Source organism: Podarcis cretensis (assembly GCF_951804945.1).
Source record: "Podarcis cretensis genome assembly, chromosome: 13".
Taxonomy (NCBI): Eukaryota; Metazoa; Chordata; class Lepidosauria; order Squamata; family Lacertidae; genus Podarcis; species Podarcis cretensis.
Window position 1 is genome coordinate 21,315,898 of NC_137182.1, and position 16,489 is coordinate 21,332,386.

Genomic DNA, 16,489 nt, shown 5'->3' on the forward strand with positions numbered 1-16,489 from the left:
ACAATAATTTCATAATTATCTGTCTATGTATTTCTAAGAGTATAACCAAATCAGTAATTTTTGATATAACTGTAAAAACCACTCTGAAAATTTATTATTCCAAAAATGAAACCTTCATCTGGTTGTAAGATTATACCAGCAAGAATGAGTTTTTCTGTAAAAAAAATCAAACACGATTTAAATCAAGTCTTACTGACTAGTGATTTAAATTGTGATTTAGATTGATTTGATTTAAATCAAATCCAGCCTCATTGGAGGGAGGCTTGGCTGACCTCCGCAGGAAACAGGGCCTCCTCGGTTGCTGCCCCAGTTGCTCGGCTGAGCACCTTCCTGCAATTTCTACTCCTTATATGTTTGCTGCTGCTTTTTGTGTCAATTTCTGCCTTTCGCTGAGATGGCTCTCAGCTACGTCGCTGCCGTCCGTTTTGTTTTATTATTTGTTTTTTTAAAAAAATTACTGAATATTACAAAAAAAGAAAAAGAATGATAAACAAAGAACAATACATAACACTATAAACACGTTTATATACATATTTTCCAAAATACAAACTAAAAAACAAGACAAATGACAAAAGAAAAAGAAAAAAATACTTTTCATAACCAATAATATTACCAAATTCGTGCTTCAGACATTACAATATATAAATCTTAGTTAAAATATTATAAAAGGCTTCCACCACATTCACCACACGTCTCTTAGTTATCTTGCTCGCTTTTACATCTGTTCTTCAATCATTTCCCTTCCTTAGATTCTTTCATAGTCAGTCAAATCTTTATGTTCACCGTCCGTTTTGTTTTAATTACGGCTCAAAGCAGTGCGCCGATTTAGTTCGCTTCTGAGAAAATGAGTAAGCCTCTCCCTCGCTCTGTCTTCCCTCAGCTGCAGTCCATCGAGCAAGAGAAATCCCGCTGGCGCCTCGAGAAAGCCCAGCTAGAACAGAGCGTGGAGGAGAACAAGGAGCGGATGGAGAAGCTGGAGGGATACTGGATGGAAGCCCAGAACTTGTGCCAGGCTGTGGACGAGCACTTGAAAGAGACCCAAGCCCAGTACCAGACTCTGGAGAGGAAGTACAGCAAAGCCAAAAGGCTCATCAAGGAGTATCAGCAGAAGTAAGGACTCCCTTTCCAGAGCCCTGTCCTGTAAAGCGCAATGATATGCATGCCTGCTAAGAATCATGGAACCATAGTGTGCTGGGTCTGGGGGTAACCCGTGAAATGCGGTCCAGGACCGGTCCAGAATCCATAGGTTCTGCTGGGAGTCAGTCCGACAGGGCCAAGGCAGGACACGAGGCAGGAAACCAAGCAAGGACAGGTACAGGATCTAGCATACAGCAATGTTGCTCCCACAACCTGGGGTGGGGTCCAACAGCCTTTTATCTTTGTCGGGGTAGCGGCCAGTCCTGATCCCCCGGAGACTCACCTCCCTGTTTCGCCCAAAGGCACGCACTCCTCCTGCGAATACTCAGGTCTCTCCTTCTCTCAGACCTCAGTCTCTGCAGCTCAGGAAACATCGGTGGGTTACTAGACCCAGGGGCCGCCTCAGCCTCCCCTGACCCAACCGGTAGTTGAGCAGCTGTAAGTGATGGCCCAGCTGAAGGCAATGAGGTAATCCCTGCATCTGGAGCCAGGGCAGGCTCAGGCCCCTGACTTGGCCCAGCTGGTGTTTGTTGCAGGGGAACCTTTGCAGACTGGGACTCTTCAGAATCAGGCCCCAGACTTGGTTCAGATGATGCCTGAAGCAAAGGATCCGGTGCAGATTGAGTCTCCTCTGTTTCCAAGTCTGAGCCCAAGTCCTAGGCCATCACACATAGAATTGTAAGGGAGAATGCCCTCATCAACCTTTTTAGGCCCACTTTTGTTTGAGACAGAAGTACTGCATCGTTTTTGTATAATAACACAGTGGAACCTCGGTTCCCGAACACCTCCGCTCTCGTACGTTTCGGTTCCCGAACACCGAAAACCCGGAAGTAAATGCTTCCATTTTCAAACGTTTTTCAGAACCTGAACGTGCAACGTGGCTTCTGCTGAGTGCAAGAAGCTCTTGCAACCAGTGGGAAGCCATGCCTCAGTTTTCGAAAGTTTCAGAAGCCGAATAGATTTCATTTGTGAACCAAAGTTCCACTGTATAGAGCAGTGATGGCCAAACTTCGCCCTCCAGCTGTTTTGGGACTACAACTCCCATCATCCCTAGCTAACAGGACCAGTGGTCAGGGATGATGGGAACTGCAGTCCCAAAACAGCTGGAGGGCTGAGTTTGGCCATCACTGGTATAGAGGATGGCTTTTCTGGCCAATTTGGGGCCATTATACTATGGAGATGTTAAACTCTGGACAATATCATTTATATATAAATTAAACAGGAAAAAGCATATCAAAGCGTCAAAATTCTGACACGCTTTTTCCATACAAAAGGTCCCATACCATCAGCCCTTGAAGTGTTTAAAGCTAAACCCCTAGCACAGTTATATTATATGGGGCTCAGATTTGGACAGGCACTCACCTTGAATCTACAGAAGTTGTTCAATCTTAAATTCCTAAGGCAATTTTTTTCCCTGTTCCATCCTGTTTTCCAAATGCTTCATTGCGCTTGGAGGCTAATCTCCCCTCCGCTGAATTACAGATTTGGTGTAGGACATTTCATTATTGGCTTCAGCTAAATTTAAACCCCACTGGTCTACTACCCTTAGTACCGCAAGATTGTCATGAGAGCGCTTGGACTATTTCAGGAGAATAGGACCCTGGTGTGAACAAGGTGGGAGAGTCCTGAGGTGGTGGAATGGACTGAACCTCTTTAGACTATAGGTGTGGAATGACGTTTTGAATTTTGTAAAAGGTTGCCTGCAAATAAAACTAGTCGAGAAGGGAGAACAAGAACCTTTTTCTTTGGTAGGCTAGTTATGCTTGTTTTTGTACTTCCAAGGAGGAGTTTGTTTGTTTGTTTAACATGGAGAAAGCATATGAAAAGGGCGTCTCCCACCTCTAGCCTAAAATGGACCAGTTTACTTTGCCAACTCAGCATTCTGCTATTCAGCATTCTGAGGTGCGGGTGGCGCTGTGGTCTAAACCACTGAGCCTCTTGGGCTTGCCGATCGGAAGGTTGGCGGTTCGAATCCCCATGACGTGGTGAGCTCCCGTTGCTGTGTCCCAGCTGCTGCCAACCTAGCAGTTCGAAAGCACAACAGTGCTAGTAGATAAATAGGTACTGCTGCGACGGGGAGGTAAACAGCGTTTCCGTACACTCTGGTTTCTGTCACGGTGTTCTGTAGTGCCAGAAGTTTAGTCATGCTATCCACATGACCCGGAAAGCTGTCTGTGGACAAACACCGGCTCCCTCGGCCTGAAGCGAGATGTGCGCTGCAACCTCATAGTCGCCTTTGACTGGACTTAACTGTCCAGGGGTCCTTTACCTTTACCTCTGCTATGTCCTGCTGCATATGTAGTAATATCATCATCATATGCTGCCCATCTGACTGGGTTGCCCCTGCCACTCTGGGCAGCTTCCAACCGATCTGAACAAGAGCCAGTGTGGTATAGTGGTTAAGAGCGGTAGACTCGTAATCTGGTGAACCAGGTTCGCTTCCCCGCTCCTCCACATGCAGCTGCTGGGTGACCTTGGGCTAGTCACACTTCTCTGAAGTCTCTCAGCCTCACTCACCTCACAGAGTGTTTGTTGTGGGGGAGGAAGGGAAAGGAGATTGTTAGCCGCTTTGAGACTCCTTAAAGGGAGTGAAAGGCGGGATATCAAATCCAAACTCTTCTTCTTCTGAACTCTTCTGATGGCCCTAAAGTTAGATTTCCAACATTTCCCAACATCCAGGAGACTCCCCCTGCTTGCCTCTTAACCAGCTCCCTCTGGAGGCAGGAATGGGGAGCCTTTAGGATAGCTAGATATTGCTGGGCTGCAGCTCACCTCATCGCTGACCATCCCTGGTCCATACTGACTGGGGCTGGTGGGATTTGGAGTCCCAACATGCACGGAGGCTACTGGTTGCTTTAAGGACCTACGGGACCGCCTCTCCTAGTATGCCCCGCGGAGGACCTTAAGGTCCACAAATAACAACACTTTGGAGGTCCCGAGCTTCAAGGAGGTTAGATTGGTTTCTACTAGGGCCAGGGCCTTTTCAGCACTGGCCCCGACGTGGTGGAATGCTCTGTCACAAGAGACTAGGGCCCTGCGGGACTTGACATCTTTGCACAGGGCCTGCAAAACAGAGCTGTTCCGCCTGGCCTTTGGTTTGGACTTGGTCTGACCCTTATGTTTCCCTCCCCTTATGGTCTTGATTTATCAGCTATTTTAAAATCAAGCTGCATTTTAAATTGCATTTTGACCTGTATTTTAAATTGGTTCCCCCCCCTCTTTTCTCCCTATTATGTTTTTACTGTGATTTTATTGGTGTTAGCCGTGCTGAGCCCGGCTCTGGCTGGGGAGGTCGGGGGTATAAATAAAATTTATTATTATTATTATTAAGGAGTGCTTCTGACTCTGGCTCTTCCCCTCTTACAGAGAGATTGAGTTCCTGAAGAAGGAGACAGCTCAGCGCCGCATCCAGGAGGAGTCTGAGCTGGCCCACAAGGAGGAAGTGGACAAGTTGCAGGAGAAGGTGGGCATCAAGGACAGCACTGGGGGTTTGCCTTGAGCCCCCGAGGAAAAGAAAGAAAGAAAGAAAGAAAGAAAGAAAGAAAGAAAGAAAGAAGGAAGGAAGGAAGGAAAGAAAGGGCTTTGCTGTGACTGGAGAGGCCTTGGTTCAGTTCAGCTCAGGGATACATGTGAGATGTGTGCACTCGGAAGGGGCCTAGTTATTGACGTGGGTAGAGGAAGGGTTGGGGGGAGAGGGACACTCCCATCCTTCTGAACTCCTTTAGAGTTGGGCATCAATGCTTGAGTCTTGTAGGACCTTGTGTCAAGTGCTGGATCACTCATTAAGCAGATCCTGCTGCTCAAAGGCAGGGGGTGGGAAGACTCTGATCTTTTTGAATTCCACACCTATATCGCACTCAGATTTTTGGGGGGCACTGGTGGCCGGGGTGTCCTTTCTACAGAGTCTCCTTGAAACTTCCACCAGGACAAAGTGGATCTTTACAAGCCCACGCTCGCCCACCTTCCCCAGATCCTGTGATGTGAAAAACACACCGGGATTCCGCATCCCAGATCTACAGGGATCTCTTAAGGTTGTGCAGTGTTCTGTTTAGTTTGCAGACACTTGATCCTAGATCGAACACTGTCTCTCCACCACGTATGCATGGGCGTTGGGCCTTCACTTGATCCTGCAACAGGTCTCGTGTCGAATCTATATCTCTCCTCGATTGGCCAGTTGCAGATCCCTTCCACACCCTGGTTCCTACATCAGGCAGTGGATCATGTCAGACTCGTCAGCAGGTTGTTCCCATGCCTCTGTGTGTTAAATGTGTGCATTCTGTGTGTGTGTGTGTGTGTGTGTGTGTGTGTGTGTGTGTGTGTGAATGCACCTGGGTTTCTGTACTGCGGCTACACTGATCGGAGAGCAACGTAGAATCGCTCTCTTCCAACATCCAGGAGGCTCCCTATGCTCCCTCTGGAGGACATCACTTGTACTGCAGCTCCTAGAAGCCCCCTCCAAAACCCAAATCACAGCAGCAGGTCTCAGTGTGCTCCTCTTCTTTGCACAGAACACTGAACGCAACACACACACACCCCTGCGCCATTCATCTCTATTGGGGTAGACCAAGCTAGCACGTGCATTTGAGCCCTGCCACCACTGCTGCTCTTCAGCATTTACAAAGTGCCAGGCTCTTAAGGAAAGACTGAGGATCACCTGCACAGGGCCCAGAATAAGCAGAGGTGCACATTTTGCCAGGTCCCCATTGTGCTTTGCACAGTCATTTCACTCCTACATGGCTGCGGCCTGCCACTCGACGGAGAATAGGCAGCACAAACCACATTCTACATGGCTAGAGCACTAGGCAGCAATTGCCACGACTGCGGTGGATGGAAAAAGCAAGGCCATGAGACATTTCGGGCGGAGGGGTAACCACCAACCTCTCCCTGCAAACAGAAATCTAGCACAGCAAGGAGGAACCTTATATTTGTGAGTTTTTAGCATAAGGGAACATTCAGCATTGGCAGCCTCCCGCATTGTCTGATGTGGTACAATCTGCTTTATAATAATTATAATATAATAATAATAAATTTTATTTATACCCTGCCCTCCCTGGCCAGAGCCAGGCTCAGGGCAGCTAACACCAATAAAATAAAATCACAGTAAAAACATAATAGGGGAAAAAGAGAGGGAGAAAAAACAACAACAATTTAAAATACAGGTTAAAATGCAATTTAAAATGCAGCCTCATTTTAAAATAGCTGATAAATCAAGACCATAAGGGGAGGGAAATATAAGGGTCAGACTGAGTCCAAACCAAAGGCCAGGCGGAACAGCTTTGTCTTGCAGGCCCTGCGGAAAGATGTCAAGTCCCGCAGGGCCCTAGTCTCTTGTGACAGAGCGTTCCACAACGTCGGGGCCAGTGCTGAAAAGGCGCTGGCCCTAGCTGAAACCAATCTAACCTCCTTGAGGCTCGGGACCACCAAAGTGTTGTTATTTGTGGACCTTAAGGTCCTCCGTGGGGCATACCAGGAAAGTACATGGGTCCTAGGCTGCCTAGGGTTTTAAAGGTCAAAACCAGCACCTGAAACCTGACCCTGTACTCCACTGGGAGCCAATGCAGTTTGCCACCTCACCTCCCTCCTACCTTAATTGGTGGCACCCTGGGCAAATCAGCATGTGCATTCGTAGAGTCCCAGGTGGAGAGGACGCTGCGGAAAGGTGCTGACGACAGGCTGTTATGGCTGAACACAGGCAAGACAAGGCACAGCCAGGAAAGTGGTGCAAATCCTGAGCCGCTGTCCTTTATCTTGAGAAGGCTGGCTGTCTCAGGCCTTCCCTGGTTTACAAAATACAGCTGTGAATAGAGCCTATCAAGCCATCACTTCCCCTTTACCTTAATTGTGATCGCCCTATTATCTTAGGATGCCTTCTGCTGACTGTGTCTGAATTTGTCCTGGGCTGACCTCTCTCTAATGAATAAAAGTATGGCGAACTAGTCTGCTGAACAGCAGCCTGACCACATCAGGGCACTGTCCCCATCAGCAAATGTGTTATACCTTTGATTTGACGCAAGCATCAGGCCAAAGGCTTCTGCCATGTTTATTTTCTCAGCCATGTCCACCAGCTCTCATTCCCCAACCATTACTTCACCCCATCACCCCCACTGATTTCTCCTAGAACTGCTCCCGGCCAACTTTCCCCTTCTTTCCGATCTGCCGCCTTTTCATAATTAGGCACAGTGGTTCTTGAAAGGTTGCCTTGAAAGGGAGACGGTGGTAGGAATCTTTGGGAAGGAAGGAATGCGTGCATTCGCATAATGAAAGAGCTGTTTCCAAGGCAGCTTGCTCTCTGACTCTCACTTCTGCACAAACCAAGCTCTAATGCGATAGCTTAGTTAATCAGTTAGTTAAATGCAAAGCCAAAGGCTTGTATTCCAAAAGCTTGAGCCAGGTATCAGCTGATGTATCTTACCTCTTTACCTAACTGACCCTGGCTTCCCCCAAAAGCCAATTCAAATAGGAAGGGTTTCTAGAAGTTGCTGTTCCTCTCCAAGGGAAACAGTACTAAAGTGGAGAGGAGCCATCAATAAATGCCTTGACGTGACACATGGCTAGTAATACCAAGAGGGCACCTACAGCAAATCTTAGTTACTGTGAGGAAAAGATAGTCCTCAAGTTTTGCCAAGCCAGTTAGAACTTGGTAGGTTGAAAATGGCACATTGAAAGATGCCTCAAAGAAAACGACCAATTGCAGTAACCATTAAGAAGTTTGGTTTCTGCAGGGTGCAATTGAGCACAACATTATGAGAGGTACAGGTAAAGGTACCCCTGGCCATTAGGTCCAGTCATGACCAACTCTGGGGTTGCGGTGCTCATCTCGCTTTACTGGCTGAGGGAGCCGGCATACAGCTTCCGGGTCATGTGGCCAACATGACTAAACCGCTTCTGGCGAACCAGAGCAGCACACGAAAACGCCGTTTACCTTCCCACCGGAGCGGTACCTATTTATCTACTTGCACTTTGATGTGCTTTCAAACTGCTAGGTTGGCAGGAGCAGGGACCGAGCAACGGGAGCTCACCCCGTCGCGGGGATTCAAACCGCCGACCTTCTGATCAGCAAGTCCTAGGCTTTGTGGTTTAACCCATAGCGCCACCCGCTTCCCATTATGGGAGATGGAAGCACTTAATTCCTCGTTGGGGAATGAATATCATTTTAGTCTTGGAACCTCAAGCCTGTGTCAGCTTTGAAAGGTTAGATATGTATCTGTTTTATGGTTCACTTTAGAGACATATCTAACATGATCAGGCTAAGCAAGGTTGTTCAAGAGGTGATTCATTGAAATTAGCAACTCTGCCCTAAAATTGCCCTATTCCAGTTTGGGTGCAGAAACTGATTTGTGTGTGCTAGTCTGTTTTGTTAGACATAAGAAAGGGGCGCGGGTGGCACTTTGGTCTAAACCACTGAGCCTCTTGGGCTTGCCAATCAGGAGGTTGGCCATTTGAATCCCCACAACAGGGTGAGCTCCTGTTGCTCTGTCCCAGCTCCTGCCAACCTAGCAGTTTGAAAGCATGCCAGTGCAAGTAGATAGATAAGTATCACTATGGCGGGAAGGTAAACGGCATTTCCGTGCACTCTGGTTTCCATCACGGTGTCCTGTTGCTCCAGTAGTGGTTTAGTCATGCTGGCTACATCACCTAGAAAGCTGTCTGTGGACAAACGCCGGCTCCCTTAGCCTGAAAGCGAGATGAGCGCCACAACCCCATAGTTGCCTTTGACTGGGCTTAACCGTCCAGGGGTCCTTTACCTTTACCTTTTCCTAGGCATACAAAAGACAGATGTGTGGGGTTTGTGGATGCACATGTTTTTTTACCAGCTGCACATGTAAAAAAAACAAACCATCATGGATTTGCATCATGGATGTGGATTAAGCACTGTTTTATCAATAGAACACAGTACTGTGTGTGTGGCCTTCTGCTGGTTCCACAGCGGTGCAATTAGGTGATTTTCAACTGAACAATCAGGGGCTGAGGGCTCTTTAGAAAGTAACATGGAATTGTAGAGTTGGAAGAGACCCTGAGGACCATCTAGTCCAGCCCCTCGCAATTCCGGAATATGAAGCTGTCTCTTATGGGGATCAAACCTGCAACCTTGCAGTTATCAGCACCACGCTCTAACCAACTGAGCTATCTTTGTATTACTTCAAAATGTGAAAATCCTGTAGTGTTGCATTTTGGGGCCCTTTCTTCTTATTCCGCTGAGTGGACTCCTAGACATTTGATCCCAGAGTCCCACTCAGACACAGTCTCACTGTCCACGGTTCTGAGGACTGAGGCCACATTTAACCAGTTTTCAAGGAATGTCAGATACACAGAGAGAGAGAGAGATTTAACATCTCTGGTATTATAAAGGAGCACAGTTCTGGCAAGTAAGAAACCCAAATTTCAGCACAGATTTCCTTCCTCTCTTTCCACCTCTCATTCGCCCTTTGAGCCTTCGGTCGTTTCATTTCCTTATTTAGTTTTAACTATTCATTATTCATGCGTTTCATTAAATATACTTTTAAAGCCCTAATGGCCTCGGCCCAGTATACCTGAAGGGGCGTCTCCACCCCCATCGTTCAGCCTGGACACTGAGATCCAGCGGTGAGGGCCTTCTGGCGGTTCCCTCATTGCGAGAAGTGAGGATACAGGGAACCAGACAGAGGGCCTTCTTGGTAGTGGTACCCGCCCTGTGGAACGCCCTTCCTTCAGATGTGAAGGAAATAAGCAACTATCTTATCTTTAAAAGACATCTGAAGGAAGCCCTGTTTAGGGAAGTTTTTAATATTTAATGCTGTATTGTTTTCAACACTCAATTGGAAGCCATCCAGAGTGGCTGGGGAAACTCAGCCGGATGGGTGGGGTATAAATAATAAATAATAATAATAATAATAATAATAATAATTATTATTATTATTATTATTATTATACCCAAGCAGTTTACAATACAGAAAGTGCAGCAACGTTCGGTTCCCAGAAGCAGAGCTGATTATACAAAGCTTATCTGGCATATGCAACTTTTAACTGGATCTGCACAGTTTACGCTGCGCGGCCTTTTGCTGAACTCAGAGCAGAGGAACCCGTCTCAAAATGGACGTGGAGCAGACTGCAAGCCTAAACGTTCAGAAGCTGTGTTAATGAGCCCCACCACCACCACCGCTGCCGCCATCATTTATATCCATACAATTCTCCTTTGGCGTGCCCCTTCATTCCGCTTTTTCACAGCCCTCTTCTCCACCAGCCCTTTCCCGTCGCTGTTAATGGCACTCAGCCAGCCAGCCAATTTCCACCATGTCGCCTTCCCTAGTGTCTTCCCATTCCCCCCCCCCCGCTATTTCTCTACCTGGAAATCTCCTCTTCACCCCCTTTCTGTTGTGTGTTTTTCAGATCTCTGAACTGGAGGCGAAGCTGCAGACTTTGAAAAATTCCAACCCGACTTAAAAAAAGAGAGAGCAGAAAAAACACACATATAAACCAACCAGAGCAATTAATTCTTCTCATTACTATTACTACTACTACTACTACTATCATTTGCAAGGGACCTGTTTAGAAATGCCTCCTGCCCGTTCTCCACTCTTTTATTCTTCCCTCATCCCCTGCCCGGTTTTCCCAGCAGGGGAGTGTTAAGACCCCAACACAGTCAGAAGAACTACGGCAAGCGAGAGTAGCCAACGGCCTTGCCTTCTCTTGAGGGTGAGGGAGAGACAAAGGCCGGGCGGGTCAGGCGGGATGGCGAAGGTCAAAGTGGGCCGCAGAGGCAAAACCCAGACACCTTGACAAGGGTGGTGAATCACTTGTCAGTTTTCCATGTCCGGTGTGCGTCTTGTGTCAACTGGATCAACAAACCGTGGAGGGTGGGGAGGCGGTGGTCCCGTGTGTCCGGCCATTTGTGTCCCCTGTCCTCTCTGCCTGATGAGAACCTTGCGCCAGCCATTGCAGATCAGGATCGAGACTGTCTTCACATGGACGCAGGGGACAAAACTGGAACGCAGCAGGACTCTGCTGGCAAGAAGTGAGACCAGCTCTCTCTATCTCTTTTTGTTTTCTTTCCTGAATCTTAAACTTTTGAGCGAGGGGTTATGGGGTTGGGAGTGGGGGGGAGGTCTTATTGTTGGGATTTGGTGAGGGTGGGGAGGGTTGGATGATCTTGCCTTTAATTTTCCATCCTTTTGGACAATATGGAATCCATTATTCTCTATGTTTTGTGCGATGGTGGGAAATATGTCTGTGTTTTTTAAGGAGGGTTTCCGCGGGCGATTTTGCCAGTCGCCGCCTTTGCGACTGAGGAGAGGCTCCGGCCTCTGAAACCCCTGTCGGCATCTGAATAGACGCTACTGCTGACTTTTTACAACCAGGAAAAGAGCATTCGCCTTGTTTCTTTCCCCTCCTCACTGCATTTTTATTCACGTTTGTCTTGGAGAATTTCTGGGAATCAACGCCCAGGAGGTTTATGAACTGGACACTCCCAAGGGAGCTGAGTATTAAAACCTAAGAGCCGGGAGCAAACGCATCAAAGGTATCGAGCCAGGAGCTGAAGCTAGAGACTTTGGAGAGAAAAAACATGGAACTGAGCAGGGAAGAAATAATTGGTCCCGCTCTTGAGCAAGCCTTCAGTTTCATGGTTCTGCACCAGCCATTCTGTATTTGACTGGAAGAAAGCTGTGAAGGGCAGCACCTTTTCGGAAGCCCAACACCTTGACAGGGTTCTGCTTTGCTGTTGTCAATACCAGGGTTTGTTGTGGAAGTGGGTGTGCTTACAGCCGGGGGACAGCAAAAGTTAAAAAAAGAGGCAAGAGTGCCTTAGACGCACAGGTAATGAGGACCCAGTCTCTAAGATCATTAGATTGTAAGAGGTATTGCCTGGTTCCTTCTTTGTTCCTTAATTTATGAGGTCAACCTTTGTCCCAGGACAAAACACTGGACCATCGTAGATGTCCCTTTGTTTCACATCACCCCCATTTCCAGTGATTGAGCTGCATGGGTGCATTTAGTTTGGGGGTTTTTACATGGCATCTCTAGCTCGCAGGGAATTCCTCTCTGAAGCAACACAACAGCGTCATAACTGTTGCTGCAGTGGCCAGCCAGTCAGCGCCTTGCCTTCCGCATTTTACGCTCCTTTCTAGAGAAATAGTTGAGATTGTTATTAGTAGCCAGAAAGCGCTGGGTCACCTTAGTGGTAAACTGGACAGGTGGGGGATGTCTTACAGTGCAAGCCTTCATAACAGGTGCCGGCAGCGAGTCACAAAAGCTGTTCATCTCTAAGGTGCCAGAGGGTTTTGCAGCTTCTTTCTTCCTCGTCTGTTTAATCTGACAAGAGCTGGCTGCAGCTCCTGCACTGCCCATGCTTTTACACCCTAACCCAGGCATCAGGGCCCAAGCCAAAACATTACGCTGACATACACAGAGGCACCAAAACAACACTTCTGTGGAGCTGCACTTTGCCCAGAGGGCCAAGATGTTGGAACGGTGCTCTCTGTATGGCACCAAACTTATAGGGAGTTTCTTTCTGTATCAGCATCCATGGCACCAGAAGGATGCAGTTTGGCCTGACGGCAACATCTGTGTGTTGTGTGTAGTGTTGGAATCAGCTTCTTAAGGGAAAAAGTCAGAAAACATCTTACCTTAAATATGGCAAGGTGAAGCTTTGTGTAAACACTTTGGAGGCTTCCTTTGCCTGCATTTTGGCTTCTCTGACCTTTCCCTATCCCTGTCCTTGGGCATGGTTTTTGGCCACCATGATTCATTCATGCCCTGGAGCTTGGCCAAGAGTACCACATCGCTCAGCCCAACTTGGAAATAACACAGTCGGGTCCCATTGGGGGCCTCTCTCAACCTGGTGCCTTCCTGATGTTTGGACTATAGCTTCCATCATCCCCAGCCAACATGGCCAATGGTCAGGGATGCTGAGCGTTGTCCAAAATACCTGGATTGCACCTGCTTGGGGAAGGCTGTTATAAACTGAGATGGTTGGAGATGCGTCACATAGACATTCACTGCTCCTCTTTCAGCTGTTTGAGAGATATATTTATTAACCTAGATTCAGTTTTATATTTTAAAAAACGATGCAAATCGGGTGACGTTTCCTCTACCCACTCAAGCAGGACTCCGCCTACTGCATCATCTACAAACTTTTTGACAGTATTATTTTTCCGGCGTGACCATTAGCTAAGGCTGCTGTGGAACGTCTATGTAAAGTGGAACTGGACGTACGTTTTGTAAAGCGGTTGCTGGGAAAAGTTCCTGCCCCCTCAAAAAGAGCCAAAATAATGCCGATACAAAAGCCTGTATGTTTTGTTTGGTTTAAAGCAGTATTCTGCCGGGAAAGGCTATGCCTTTGGGTTTTCACCTCTAAACTGGAATTTGTGAAGGGAGTAGAAAATACTGTTGTCTTGTCCCCTCCACAAGGTTTCCACTTTGAAGGAAAGGGGGGGGGGAGAGAACAACAGGGTGTTTGTTTTCCTCCTGTTGACTCGAGAGGTTCCCACCCCTTTTATTGTTTACTTTTTGTGGGCTTTAATAGTGGCTGCTGTGGAAGAAAGACATCCTTTGCTCATCCCAGTGTCTCTTGCTGCGATTCAGACAGAAACTCAGTGTAAATTTCAGCAGTCTGCATGACAGCTTTGGATGGGGGAAGGAGCACCGAAGGAGTTCATTTTGAACTTCAAACTAGTCTTTCCTCCAATTTCGATGGACCTAGCCCAGAAATGTCTGGATCCCATAATGAGGATAACTTCAGGATAGACGTCTCCCATGTTTCCTTCATAACTTTGAATTCACAGTTCCCTGTTTTGTCTTATCACGGGACGAAAACAGTTCATGGCAATGATGTGCAGAATGTGTCCCACTCAAGACAACGTAATGTGGGTAGATTTGCCTTCATGCGCTTTCACAATCCATTTGTACTCCCCCAGAGTATTAAATACTGTGATAAAATGATGGGTCGGTTTTCCAGGGTATGTTTCTGTGGACTGGAGTGGGGATTCTAATCCACATATCATGATCTGGGAGTAGACAACCTGGGCATGGCAAATATCCTGGATCCACCAATCCAAAATTAAAAGGTGACATGTGGTGTCTTTTATCCCAGAGCTGGGCAATGTGTTTCAGGGGGTTTGACTGCTTCCCCATCTCCTTTAAACCTCAGTGGTCAAATTGTGTGTGTAAGCCCTGAAACGCGGCCCTACTTCTGAAGGTAAGCAGCTCTCTCATTCACACATGCACACACATACCCTTTACGAAATGTGAATTCTTGTGTTCCACGTTGGCAGAGTCCACAAAAGGCTTGGCCATTTCGTGACACAGTGACGTCATCTGAAACGGGCACGGGTCTCCAGCTCGCCATTTGCTCACTGCAACACGCTGCCATTACACCTGCCAAACGCAGAGCTTCCAGACTGTTAGTGGTGGTGACCACAGAGGCAGGCAAAACTGGCCAGCTGCCAGTGAATTCTCCTCCCATCCCTTTACGCCGCGAGGGCTGCAAGGAATGATTCTCTAGGTGACAAGGTGTCTCCACGCCACCGCCATCCCGGGTTACATAGAGGATGAAACAGATTTTGCACCCCCCCCCCCAAAAAAAAAGGTCGGTTCAAGAGGTGTACAGTGTACTGTAAACAGCAAATGGGTGCAGGATCAGAGCATGGGGGTGGAGAATGACACGCAGATGTAATGTTCTGAAAAACAAATGAGTTTTTTAAAAGATCATCTTAAATTTTAATTTAATCTCCTTTACACAGGTATAAATGTGTATGTATATATATAATATATATATGTATGTATGTATGTACGTATTGTTCCTGGTTTTGTATTCCAATTGTCCTATCATCCGGTCATATCAGATAAACTGCAGGTCTTTGTTTCCACCCTGTTCGGTTTTTCAAACGCCACTATGTGCTCTTGGGGGAGTCGGGATGGGGGGGCAGAGCTATGGGTGTCCACTGCTGGAATTTCTAGAGATCTTCAAGGCAGCCCTTCCATATATATAGGTATGTATGTATGTAAATGGGATGCGGGTGGTGCTGTGGGTTAAACCATAGAGCCTAGGACTTGCCAATCAGAAGTTCGGCAGTTCGAATCCCCGCGATGGGGTGAGCTCCCGTTGCTCAGTCCCTGCTCCTGCCAACTTAGCAGTTCAAAAGCACGTCAAAGTGCAAGTAGATAAATAGGTACTGCTCCGGCGGGAAGGTAAACGGCGTTTCCGTGTGCTGCTCTGGTTCACCAGAAGCAGCTTAGTCATGCTGGCCACATGACCCGGAAGCTGTACACCAGCTCCCTCGGCCAATAAAGCGAGATGAGCTCTGCAACCCCAGAGTCTGCCACGACTGGACCTAATGGTCAGGGGTCCCTTTACCTTTACTATGTATGTAAATGCTTTTGAGGTGAACAGTAGGGCTGGGCAATATCTGGTGTTCAACATTGTGATATATCACCAGCTAAGCACATTGTGGTTTTCTTGCATAGCACACACACACACACACACACACACATCATGATTCATAATATATTGCCAGGTCAGAAATTATGAAACCAATATTACGATATGGACTTCAAAGCAGTTTTGGACGATATAGCGATATATCTCCTAGCCACTACACCAGGTACGTCCAATTTCTTTAGGAATAAGTGCAATCAAACCATCATGGAGAGCTCCTGCTGCACAGGTGGCTGTTGATCTTGAGAAATGTCTTCTACTATAACACATTGCACCATTGGCTATGGAAGGGAATGTTCTCAAAATACAGGGCATGGCACAGCTAGCCATTATTTCCCCATAACAAAAAACCCAGTTGCAGGATAACCATGTTAAACTGGTTGCCTTTTAAAAAAGAGAGAGGGTGGGGTGCTATACAGAAGGGTTATACAGAATCAGAAACTTTATGGATAGATGAAGACCCATAAAGCCAATGGCTTATGTGACAAGCTCCAGTTTTTCCTGGTTTCAGCTGCTACAGATTATGACATTCCTTAAAAGCTTATTCAGGGAAGGGACTAGTCTGGGCCGCACGACGGCTTTTGAACATCGTTCGATCCAATCTGCTTCATAATTGAAGAGTTATTCTTTTATTTATAAATTGCTGATTGACTGTAGGATGGGAAATGCAAATAGAGAGAGCCAGGCATAGGAGTACAACCTAGGCATAACAACAGACCAAAATGCTTGGGCTAAAATAGGGACAGAGCCTACTATGAAGACCATTCCGGCCATAGACCAGGAGGCAGTGTTGAGGGTAGTTTTCTCTGGTTCTGGACTCTGGTCAAGCTCTCTCACATCACCTCTGTGACTTAATTCCAACACTAGCAGGGCTGTAACACGAGAAGAACGCTCATGGTGGAAGTGCATCAAGATTACTGGGTTCCTGATGTTGTTTCTAAT

General features: G+C 47.2%; 1 protein-coding gene across 2 annotated transcripts in view; it reads left to right on the forward strand.

Annotated features, from left to right (window-relative positions):
* PPP1R9B (protein phosphatase 1 regulatory subunit 9B) overlaps nt 1-14,684 on the forward strand; it is an 82,260-nt gene extending 67,576 nt beyond the window's left edge. For both annotated transcript variants that reach the window (XM_079949449.1, XM_079949448.1), the window contains exons 9-11: nt 881-1,110; nt 4,504-4,600; nt 10,504-14,684. In XM_079949449.1, coding sequence (XP_079805575.1) covers nt 881-1,110; nt 4,504-4,600; nt 10,504-10,557 — 381 coding nt within the window. In that variant the 3' untranslated portion in view covers nt 10,558-14,684. The remainder of the gene's footprint in view (nt 1-880; nt 1,111-4,503; nt 4,601-10,503) is intronic.
* Nucleotides 14,685-16,489: the final 1,805 nt, after the last annotated feature.